Raw genomic sequence first — 12241 nt, forward strand, 5'->3', positions numbered from 1 at the left:
GAGATATCTGTCTGTTCATCTCGTAAACGCTAAGTACGGCTCATATTTTAAAACAACTAGCCGATTCCCCTAGACAAAACGAGCAGGAATCTAAGGGGAAAAGATAAAAAAAAAACGAATTGGGTGAACTCCCGCTTTAAAATGTAACATCTAAAAAACAGTCCGTCGGATTTCCAAATCCTGTATTTAAGCATATAAGCTCTGTTTTGTGTTGAAAATAAGTGTGAAATCTAAAACTCCAGTGGGTGTAACAAGATGTCCGCCTCCCCCTTCTCACTCTATCTTTACTGTGTATGAGTGTGGGGTGTAGCAAGATGGCGGCGAAAAAACCGTCACTTCCGGAGACTTCTGTGATAGGGAGCGGTGTGTTGTCACATTCTGAACATTCTTTCTAATTACTGTGCAGGAGGAGTGTTGGGTGCAGCAAGATGGCGGCGACGGAACGTCACTTCCGGAGTAAAACCTGTGACAGGGAGCCGAATGTGACGAGACACCATTCATACTGTATATATAAAGTTGAATGACACACAGGAAGGAGGTGAGATGCATTGTGGGGAATGTAGTGCGGTGGGGCGGGGATGATAACAGAATGTGAATCAATATAAATAATAAAGACGTTTTCCAGCCAACAAGATGGCCGACCTCCGCGGGCGGCGACGTCACGTGATCGTAGCTCCAACCATACAGAGAGTAGGATGACACAGGAAAGAGGTGAAGTGCACTGTGGGAGATGTAGTGCGGAGGTGGATGGGATGCGATGTATTTCCTGGTGTAGAAGACTACATTTCCCGGCATGCAGTGTGATCTCCCCATACAGGGAAGAGAAGAGGAGGCGTCTGTGGTCAGTCCTGTGTGTATATACAGTATATACTGTGTATGTGGGATGTAGGTAAGGTATATATACAGTGTGTGTATTATATATGTAGTATAGAGGGGTGAGCACTGTCTGTATAGATTGTATGTGTATATATATACTGTGTGTTATGTGTGTATATATATATACTGTGTGTTATGTATGTGTGTATATATATATATACTGTGTGTTATGTGTGTGTGTGTGTATATATATATATATACTGTGTATGTATATGGGATGTGAGTGATGTATATACAGTGTGTGTTATGTATGTGTATATATATATATACTGTGTGTTATGTATGTGTGTATATATATATATACTGTGTGTTATGTATGTGTATATATATATATACTGTGTGTTATGTATGTGTGTATATATATATATACTGTGTGTTATGTATGTGTGTATATATATATATACTGTGTGTTATGTATGTGTGTATATATATATATACTGTGTGTTATGTATGTGTGTATATATATATATACTGTGTGTTATGTGTGTGTGTATATATATATATATACTGTGTATGTATATGGGATGTGAGTGATGTATATACAGTGTGTGTGATATATAATGTATATACAGTGTATAGGTGTGTATGATTATATATATATATATACTGTGTATATATACAATACCCTGTATAATAAAATATACCGTATCTGACAAAAGTGAGTACACCCCCCTCAGTCACATGTGTGTGAATATTCTTGTGCATCATCTTTAGAAGAGGCTTCCTTCTTGGAGACCAATTTGATGCAGTGTGCGGCGTATGGTCTGAGCACCGACAGGCTGACCCCCCCCCCCCCCCCCCCCCGCAGCACTCATACGTCTATTTCCCAAACCTCTGGATATGACGCTGATCACGTGACCTCAGCTTCTTTGGGGGACCATGGCGAGGCCTGTTCTGAGGGGAACCCGTCCTGTTATACCGCTGGGCGGTCTTGTCTCGGCCCCCGCGCTGCAGATCAGTTTCAGGGTCTTGGCGATCTTCTTATATCCTCGGCCATCTTTATGTAGAGACACAATTCTTTATATCAGATCCTCAGAGAGATCTTTGCCATGAGGGGCCATGTTGTCCTTCCAGTGACCAGTATGAGAGAGTGAGAGCGATAACACCAAATGTATCACACCTGAGACCTTGTAACACTAACCAGTCACATGACACCGGGGGGAGGGAAAATTGGCTCATTGGGCGCCCGATTTGGAGATTTTCACTTAGGGGGTGTCCTGACTTTTGTTGCCAGCGGTTTAGACATTAATGGCTGCGTGTTGAGTTATTTTGAGGGGGCAGCAAATTTACACTGTTATACAAGCTGTACACTCACTACACAACATTGTAGATACAGAGTGACATTTCTTCAGTGCTGTCACATGAAAAGACACAAGAAATGTCACCAAGGGGTGTACTTACTTGTGTTAGATATTGTATGTGTATATATATATATATATATATATATATATATAATATATATATATATATAATATTGGGGTGTGCACTGTACATTGTTTATTAATGTCTGTGTGGTCAGTATTGGGGGGGAGGTGTAGTGTGGTCAGTGTGGGGGGGTGTAGTGTGCTCAGTGGGGGTGAAGAGGGGGGTGTAGTGTGGTCAATATGCTGGATTGTGGTCAGTATGGGGGGGTGTATAGTGTGGTCAGTATGGGGGGGGGGTGTAGTGTGGTCAATATGATGGATTGTAGTTAGTATGGGGGAGGTGGTGTAGTGTGTTCAGTATGGTGGGGGGTGTAGTGTGGTCAGTATGGGGGGGGTATAGTGTGGTCAGTATGGTGGGGGTGTAGTGTGGTCAGTATGGTGGGGGTGTAGTGTGGTCAGTATGGTGGGGGTGTAGTGTGGTCAGTATGGTGGGGGTGTAGTGTGGTCAGTATGGTGGGGGGTGTAGTGTGGTCAGTATGGTGGGGGTGTAGTGTGGTCAGTATGGTGGGGGGTGTAGTGTGGTCAGTATGGGGGGGGTATAGTGTGGTCAGTATGGTGGGGGTGTAGTGTGGTCAGTATGGTGGGGGGTGTAGTGTGGTCAGTATGGTGGGGGTGTAGTGTGGTCAGTATGGGGGGGTGTAGTGTGATCAGTATGGTGGGGGTGTAGTGTGGTCAGTATGGGGGGGGTATAGTGTGGTCAGTATGGTGGGGGTGTAGTGTGGTCAGTATGGTGGGGGTGTAGTGTGGTCAGTATGGTGGGGGTGTAGTGTGATCAGTATGGTGGGGGTGTAGTGTGGTCAGTATGGTGGGGGTGTAGTGTGATCAGTATGGTGGGGGTGTAGTGTGATCAGTATGGTGGGGGTGTAGTGTGGTCAGTATGGTGGGGGTGTAGTGTGGTCAGTATGGGGGGGGTATAGTGTGGTCAGTATGGTGGGGGGTGTAGTGTGATCAGTATGGTGGGGGTGTAGTGTGGTCAGTATGGGGGGGGTATAGTGTGGTCAGTATGGTGGGGGTGTAGTGTGGTCAGTATGGTGGGGGTGTAGTGTGGTCAGTATGGTGGGGGTGTAGTGTGATCAGTATGGTGGGGGTGTAGTGTGGTCAGTATGGTGGGGGTGTAGTGTGATCAGTATGGTGGGGGTGTAGTGTGATCAGTATGGTGGGGGTGTAGTGTGGTCAGTATGGTGGGGGTGTAGTGTGATCAGTATGGTGGGGGGTGTAGTGTGGTCAGTATGGGGGGTGTATAGTGTGGTCAGTATGGGGGGTGTAGTGTGATCAGTATGGTGGGGGGTGTAGTGTGGTCAGTATGGGGGGTGTATAGTGTGGTCAGTATGGGGGGTGTAGTGTGGGGGAAGGGGTGGTGTAGTGTGCTCCATATTTAGATGTTCTATTCTGTATTGCACTGATCGCCCTCTTGTGGTAGATGACGTGTATTGAATCCTCTCTCTCATGTTGTACAGGTTTGGTGGCCCCTCCCCCCTCCTCTGATCCCAGGTCCTGGCTCTCCTCCTTATTCCTGATATTGGTGATCAGGATGGAAGAACGGTTCCCCTTCTCGGGTCCTATAGGTGAGCACTGAGGCTGGAGGTTTCCTCTGACCACAACCAGGTTAGGGCTCCTCCCACAGTCTGTCTCAACCAGGTTAGGGCTCCTCCCCACAGTCTGGTTAGGCTCCTCCCACAGTCTGGTTTCCACCAGGTTAGGGCTCCTCCCCACAGTCTGGTTAGGCTCCTCCCACAGTCTGGTTTCCACCAGGTTAGGGCTCCTCCCACAGTCTGGTTAGGCTCCTCCCACACACTCTTCTTCTTACTAATAGACACCAAATACATTTAGCCATGTTGCAGGCCGTTATAACGTTGGGAGTTGTGGGTGGAGTTGGGAGTTGTGGGTGGAGTTGGGAGTTGTGGGTGTGGAGTTGGGAGTTGTAGGTAGAGTTGTACGGGGAGTTGTGGGTTGGGAGTTGTAGGTGGAGTTGTACGGGGAGTTGTGGGTGGAGTTGGGAGTTGTGGGTGGAGTTGGGAGTTGCGGGTGGAGTTGTAGGTGGAGTTGTGGGTGGAGTTGGGAGTTGCGGGTGGAGTTGTAGGTGGAGTTGTGGGGGGAGTTGGGAGTTGTGGGGGGAGTTGGGAGTTGTGGAGTTGGGAGTTGTGGGGGGAGTTGGGAGTTGTGTGGGTGGAGTTGGGAGTTGTGTGGGTGGAGTTGGGAGTTGTGGGTGGATTTGCGGGTGGAGTTGGGAGTTGTGTGGGTGGAGTTGGGAGTTGTGGGTGGAGTTGTGGGTGGAGTTGGGAGTTGTGGGTGGAGTTGGGAGTTGTGGGTGGAGTTGGACAGACAAGCAATCAGGATAGTGTGGGTGTGACGGACCTTCCAGCTCCCAGGTTTGGGTGTCTCCATCAATATATAAAGCTTCCTCCGGTCTGGACCCAGGAATCGGGTATTATAGCCGAGCACCCAGGACTAGACGACACTAGCTCAGGTGAGCACTGGAACTCTGGTAAACTCCCCCAGAATACACCAGATAGCACAGAAGATCAGATAAGAGATCGATCACACGATCCTTGACAAGTAGCACATCTGAGGAACAGCCAGCATACACAGTACACGGATTACCAACAAGCCTTGAATAGTCCGGGGGGAGGGGGCCCAGACCATCCGACACCCAGCCCCCCCCACATTATTATAAACACAAGGTGCAGGGGTCACAATACCAATCACATCTCCGAGAGATGATCAGACAGACAGAAACAATAGGTGAGTCAACCATGGGAATGCACCCCTAGGAGGCGTCACACAACGGGACAGAGACACTCGTAACACCTTAATAAACAGACTATAGCAGGAGGACCCCCAGTATCGGGAGGACCCCCAGTATCGGGAGGACCCCCAGTATGGGGAGGACCCCCAGCATGGGGAGGACCCCCAGCATGGGGAGGGCCCCCAGTATGGGGAGGACCCCCAGCATGGGGAGGGCCCCCAGTATGGGGAGGACCCCCAGCATGGGGAGGACCCCCAGCATGGGGAGGGCCCCCAGTATCGGGAGGACCCCCAGTATCGGGAGGACCCCCAGTATCGGGAGGACCCCCAGCATGGGGAGGGCCCCCAGTATGGGGAGGACCCCCAGTATCGGGAGGACCCCCAGCATGGGGAGGGTCTGTCAGTGGGATCCCAGGGGAATCTGATGTGAGGCTGTGTGCAGATTTTAGGTTCCCAGGGGAAGCTGATGCAAGGATATGTGCAGGTTCCTAGCATTGTAGAGGTGGGTATATCGGGTACACTCGGGGGTAGGAGCGGATATATTGGGTACACTCGGGGGTAGGAGCGGATATATTGGGTACACTCGGGGGTAGGAGCGGGGGTATTGGGTACACTCGGGGGTAGAAGCGGGGGTATTTGGTACACTCGGGGGTAGAAGCGGGGGTATTGGGTACACTCGGGGGTAGGAGCGGGGGTATTGGGTACACTCGGGGGAATGGGCGGGGGTATTGGGTACACTCGGGGGTAGAAGCGGGGGTATTTGGTACACTCGGGGGTAGAAGCGGGGGTATTGGGTACACTTGGGGGTAGGAGCGGATATATTGGGTACACTCGGGGGTAGAAGCGGGGGTATTGGGTACACTTGGGGGTAGGAGCGGATATATTGGGTACACTTGGGGGTAGAAGCGGGGGTATTGGGTACACTCGGGGGTAGAAGCGGGTACATTGGGTACACTCAGGGGTAGGAGCGGGTATATTAGGTACACTCGGGGGTAGGAGCGGGGGTATATTAGGTACACTCGGGGGTAGGAGCGGGTATATTGGGTACACTCGGGGGTAGGAGGGGGTATATCGGGTACACTCGGGGGTAGGAGCGGGTATATTAGGTACACTCGGGGGTAGGAGGGGGTATATTGGTTACACTCGGGGGTAGGAGGGGGTATATTGGGTACATTCGGGGGTAGGAGCGGGGGTATTGGGTACACTCAGGGGTAGGAGCGGGTATATTGGGTACACTCGGGGGTAGGAGCGGGGGTATTGGGTACACTCAGGGGTAGGAGCGGGTATATTGGGTACACTCGGGGGTAGGAGCGGGGGTATTGGGTACACTCGGGGGTAGGAGCGGGTATATTGGGTACACTCGGGGGTAGGAGCGGGTATATTGGGTACACTCGGGGGGAGGAGTGGGTATATTAGGTACACTCGGGGTAGGAGCGGGGGTATATAAGGTACACTCGGGGGTAGGAGCGGGTATTAGGTACACTCAGTACTCGGTGTATCTTCCCTTCCTCAGGACATTACGGAGAACTCCCGGTGGTGAAATGTGAGTCGGTGGCGGAGGCGGAGCGATGTGGTTTCAGTGACGGCATGAAAACCGGTAAGAGGAAAGGCAGAGATTGGGGGACGGCTGAGGGGTAATTCTCGGGGGGGGGTGTTCCTTTCCATGTCCCCCCCCCTCTTCATTCTTCATCTATGACAGAGTGTGACCGCATCCAGTACGAGCGCCCGGAGTCCGGTCCTGACCTCATCATGAAGGTGGAGCCAGAGGAGGACGTGTCCAGGTGGGGGCCCCCGCTGCCCCGAGACCGCATCCTTCTGTCCAGGACCGAGCCGGGTGAGTGACGTGTAACGTGTTCTATTTCCTTGTTACGCAGGTCTTTTGACAGTTCTATGTTCTTGGCTCCACCTTCATGATATACATCATAGAGCTATAGACTGACCGCAGAAAAGAACTGCCAAAAGACCTGCGTAGCAAGGTAAAAAACCTTTATAGAGATAGAAAAGATATCCAAAGCCTTGACTGTGCCAGTCAGTACTGTTCAATCATTTGGGAAAATTTGGGGGATATGGTGTCCAGGTGGGGACCCCCGCTGCCCCGAGACCGCACCCTTCTGTCCGGGACCAAGCCGGGTGAGTAATGTGTACCGGAGGTATTACTGCCCTATAGAGTGACCGCATTCTGTATAAAACAGACCATAGAGCTATAGACTGGACATGTATCTACATCATATATATATACAGACATTCTGGAGCAGAAAAGAACTGTCAAAAGACCTGCGTAACAAGGTAAAAGAACTTGATAGAGATGGAAAAGATATTGCTTCCTTCCGGTATGAATGACTGGCTGTATTGATGGGGGAATTCCTTTCCGCAGCACGGTTGTGTTCTGCCAGCGGAGAGCGCAGGGAACACAATGATTACTGCTAGCGGGTATAGCCGCCGGCACTAATCGCATGTAAAAATGGTTATACATCCCATCTCCTAACCTTCTCTATGTATCTCCTACAGGAGCGTCCTCTGGGATCCTGGCGTATGTGGCCCCATCAAACCGGTTTATGGCCGACCGGCGGCGCAGGCACCCGGGGACAGTTCTGTCCCGCCCGACCCGCGGAGAAACGGCGCGGTTCCTGGAACGGGAGCGGCTGAGGAACGTGAAGTTCAGCGATCGGGAGAACAACGTCCTGGTGAGGAAGATCTCAGAGAATTACGAGAAGATTCTGGGCAGACTGATAACGGGAACCTCGGCGGCGGAGAAGAAGGAGATCTGGAGGGACATTGTGGCGGCGGTGAACAGCGTCTCCCACCACACCCGCACCGTGGCTCAGTGTAAGAAGAGATACTCCGACATCAAGAAGAAGGTGAAGGAGAAACTGGCCAAGCAGAGAGGTGGCAAGCAAGTCAACGTCTTCTTCTGGCCCTACGAGAAGCACATGCTGAGCCTCATGTCCAGCAAGATGGCCCTCAGCCTGAACGAAGAGGTGGACTCCCCGGCGATGAGCGAGGAGGAAGACTCCGCCCACACACTGACCCCATGTGAAGGTGAGAGAGAAACCCCCTCACATATCAATGTTCGAGTCTCTCCTGGTGGTCTCCTCATAGATATTAAAGCAGGGGTAGGTGAAGAGAGGGTTCGAGTCTCTCCTGGTGGTCTCCTCATAGATATTAAAGCAGGGGTAGGGGAAGAGGGGGTTGGAGTCACTCCTGGTGGTCTCCTCTCAGATATCAGTGGAAGGGGAAGGAAGGGTTGGTGTCACTCCTGGTGGTCTCCTCATAGATATTAAAGTAGGGGAAAAGAGGGTTCGAGTCTCTCCTGGTGGTCTCCTCATAGATATCAGGGGTAGGGGAAGAGGGGGTTAGAGTCACTCCCGGTGGTCTCCTCTCAGATATCAGTGGAAGGGTTGGTGTCACTCCTGGTGGTTTCCTCTCAGATATCAGTGGAAGGGGAAGGAAGGGTTGGTGTCACTCCTGGTGGTCTCCTCTCAGATATCAGTGGAAGGGGAAGGAAGGGTTGGTGTCACTCCTGGTGGTCTCCTCTCAGATATCAGTGGAAGGGGAAGGAAGGGTTGGTGTCACTCCTGGTGGTCTCCTCTCAGATATCAGTGGAAGGGGAAGGAAGGGTTGGTGTCACTCCTGGTGGTCTCCTCTCAGATATCAGTGGAAGGGGAAGGAAGGGTTGGTGTCACTCCCGGGGGTCTCCTCTCAGATATCAGTGGAAGGGTTGGTGTCACTCCTGGTGGTCTCCTCTCAGATATCAGTGGAAGGGGAAGGAAGGGTTGGTGTCACTCCCGGGGGTCTCCTCTTAGATATCAGTGGAAGGGGAAGGAAGGGTTGGTGTCACTCCTGGTGGTCTCCTCTCAGATATCAGTGGAAGGGGAAGGAAGGGTTGGTGTCACTCCTGGTGGTCTCCTCTCAGATATCAGTGGAAGGAAGGGTTGGTGTCACTCCCGGGGGTCTCCTCTCAGATATCAGTGGAAGGGGCACAAAGGGGTTGGTGTCACTCCTGGTGGTCTCCTCTCAGATATCAGTGGAAGGGGAAGGAAGGGTTGGTGTCACTCCTGGTGGTCTCCTCTCAGATATCAGTGGAAGGGTTGGTGTCACTCCTGGTGGTCTCCTCTCAGATATCAGTGGAAGGAAGGGTTGGTGTCACTCCCGGTGGTCTCCTCTCAGATATCAGTGGAAGGAAGGGTTGGTGTCACTCCTGGTGGTCTCCATTCAGATATCAGTGGAAGGGTTGGTGTCACTCCTGGTGGTCTCCTCTCAGATATCAGTGGAAGGGGAAGGAAGGGTTGGTGTCACTCCCCGTGGTCTCCTCTCAGATATCAGTGGAAGGGGAAGGAAGGGTTGGTGTCACTCCTGGTGGTCTCCATTCAGATATCAGTGGAAGGAAGGGTTGGTGTCACTCCTGGTGGTCTCCTCTCAGATATCAGTGGAAGGGGAAGGAAGGGTTGGTGTCACTCCTGGTGGTCTCCATTCAGATATCAGTGGAAGGGGAAGGAAGGGTTGGTGTCACTCCTGGTGGTCTCCTCTCAGATATCAGTGGGAGGGGAAGGAAGGGTTGGTGTCACTCCTGGTGGTCTCCATTCAGATATCAATGGAAGGGTTGGTGTCACTCCTGGTGGTCTCCATTCAGATATCAGTGGAAGGGGAAGGAAGGGTTGGTGTCACTTGTGGTGGTCTCCTCTCAGATATCAGTGGAAGGGGCACAAAGGGGTTGGTGTCACTCCTGGTGGTCTCCTCTCAGATATCAGTGGAAGTGGAAGGAAGGGTTGGTGTCACTCCTGGTGGTCTCCATTCAGATATCAGTGGAAGGGTTGGTGTCACTCCTGGTGGTCTCCATTTAGATATCAGTGGAACGGGAAGGAAGGGTTGGTGTCACTCCTGGTGGTCTCCTCTCAGATATCAGGGGAAGGAAGGGTTGGTGTCACTCCTGGTGGTCTCCTCTCAGATATCAGTGGAAGGGGAAGGAAGGGTTGGTGTCACTCCTGGTGGTCTCCATTCAGATATCAGTGGAAGGGTTGGTGTCACTCCTGGTGGTCTCCATTCAGATATCAGTGGAAGGGGAAGGAAGGGTTGGTGTCACTCCTGGTGGTCTCCATTCAGATATCAGTGGAAGGGGAAGGAAGGGTTGGTGTCACTCCTGGTGGTCTCCATTCAGATATCAGTGGAAGGGTTGGTGTCACTCCTGGTGGTCTCCATTCAGATATCAGTGGAAGGGGAAGGAAGGGTTGGTGTCATTCCTGGTGGTCTCCATTCAGATATCAGTGGAAGGGGAAGGAAGGGTTGGTGTCACTCCTGGTGGTCTCCATTCAGATATCAGTGGAAGGGGAAGGAAGGGTTGGTGTCACTCCTGGTGGTCTCCATTCAGATATCAGTGGAAGGGTTGGTGTCACTCCTGGTGGTCTCCATTCAGATATCAGTGGAAGGGGAAGGAAGGGTTGGTGTCACTCCTGGTGGTCTCCATTCAGATATTAGGGGAAGGAAGGGTTGGTGTCACTCCTGGTGGTCTCCTCTCAGATATCAGTGGGAGGGGAAGGAAGGGTTGGTGTCACTCCTGGTGGTCTCCTCTCAGATATTAGGGGAAGGAAGGGTTGGTGTCACTCCTGGTGGTCTCCTCTCAGATATCAGTGGGAGGGGAAGGAAGGGTTGGTGTCACTCCCGGTGGTCTCCTCTCAGATATCAGTGGAAGGGGAAGGAAAGGTTGGTGTCACTCCCGGTGGTCTCCTCTCAGATATCAGTGGAAGGGGAAGGAAGGGTTGGTGTCACTCCCGGTGGTCTCCTCTCAGATATCAGTGGAAGGAAGGGTTGGTGTCACTCCCGGTGGTCTCCTCTCAGATATCAGTGGAAGGGGAAGGAAGGGTTGGTGTCATTCCTGGTGGTCTCCATTCAGATATCAGTGGAAGGGGAAGGAAGGGTTGGTGTCATTCCTGGTGGTCTCCATTCAGATATCAGTGGAAGGGGCACAAAGGGGTTGGTGTCACTCCTGGTGGTCTCCTCTCAGATATCAGTGGAAGGGGAAAGAAGGGTTGGTGTCACTCCCGGTGGTCTCCTCTCAGATATCAGTGGAAGGGGAAGGAAGGGTTGGTGTCACTCCCCGTGGTCTCCTCTCAGATATCAGTGGAAGGGGAAGGAAGGGTTGGTGTCACTCCTGGTGGTCTCCATTCAGATATCAGTGGAAGGAAGGGTTGGAGTCACTCCTGGTGGTCTCCTCTCAGATATCAGTGGAAGGGGAAGGAAAGGTTGGTGTCACTCCTGGGGGTCTCCATTCAGATATCAGTGGAAGGGGAAGGAAGGGTTGGTGTCACTGCTGTTGGTCTCCAGTTGACCTCTAGTAATGAACATAGTCTAACTCTTGCTCTTCTTGCCGTAGCCCTTCCCATCAGGCGGAGCCTCAATGATGGCGGACTGAAAGCGGACAGCACGCCGGGGAAGGAGGACATGGCGGAGGAGACCTCGCTGGCCTCCACAGAGAAATATGACTTGTTTAGTGACCAGGACAGCCAAGAAAACGGGGACATTTCTGAAGCCCAATGCGACTCCCAGCAGTCCAGCTCAGTTCCATCACAAAGCGATCCTGACCCCAACCAATCAGATACAACACTAGAGCGTTCGCTCCGCCATCTCTCAGCCTGCGTGAAAGCCCAGACCGCCACGCTGAGGCAGACAAACGTCATTCTGAGGAACCTTTCTACTAACATGCACAATGGCTTCCAGCAGCTGGTTCACATCATTCAGCAAGTAGCCAGCAGCATACCTCGGCCGGACAGCCAGCCCGGGACCGCTGGTCAGTCCTCTACCCTACCAACCAGTATGCCAGCTAGTGGCCATATTGGGCGTGGCAGACCCGGCCGTGGCAGAGGGCGACGCCCACACAGTGCTTCCAATCCAGCAAGGAAGAGTCGGGGGAAATCACGAGACGCTTACTGACTTCATTCTAATAAATGTATTGTTTTAAGTTAAAGTATTGGAACCCCTGTATTTCAGTGTGTGACTGCACCAGAGGAGCTTACACTCTAATGATTCCACTACAGCTACACAACATTACATGTTGAGACCAATGTGTGTGTGTCGGAGGAGGGATACAGAGGAGAGACCAATGTGTGTGTGTCGGAGGAGGGATACAGGGGAGAGACCAATGTGTGTGTGTCGGAGGAGGGATACAGAGGAGAGACCAATGTGTGTGTGTCGGAGGAGGGATA

General features: G+C 51.9%; 1 protein-coding gene across 2 annotated transcripts; it reads left to right on the forward strand.

The window, feature by feature from the left end:
* Positions 1–670: 670 nt before the first annotated feature.
* On the forward strand, positions 671–12003 carry LOC120935810. 2 transcript variants are annotated; one of them, XM_040347871.1, is made up of 6 exons: positions 671–841; positions 3758–3865; positions 6559–6642; positions 6745–6879; positions 7554–8084; positions 11413–12003. In XM_040347871.1, exons 2-6 carry the CDS (start codon positions 3832–3834, stop codon positions 11967–11969), a joined length of 1341 nt encoding a protein of 446 aa, XP_040203805.1. In that variant the 5' UTR covers positions 671–841; positions 3758–3831; the 3' UTR covers positions 11970–12003. The 2 variants fall into 2 exon arrangements, with proteins under 2 accessions (XP_040203805.1, XP_040203804.1); XM_040347870.1 differs by lacking the exon at positions 671–841 and adding an exon at positions 854–889.
* Positions 12004–12241: the final 238 nt, after the last annotated feature.

This window comes from Rana temporaria, chromosome 4 (genome assembly GCF_905171775.1).
Source record: "Rana temporaria chromosome 4, aRanTem1.1, whole genome shotgun sequence".
NCBI lineage: Eukaryota > Metazoa > Chordata > Amphibia > Anura > Ranidae > Rana > Rana temporaria.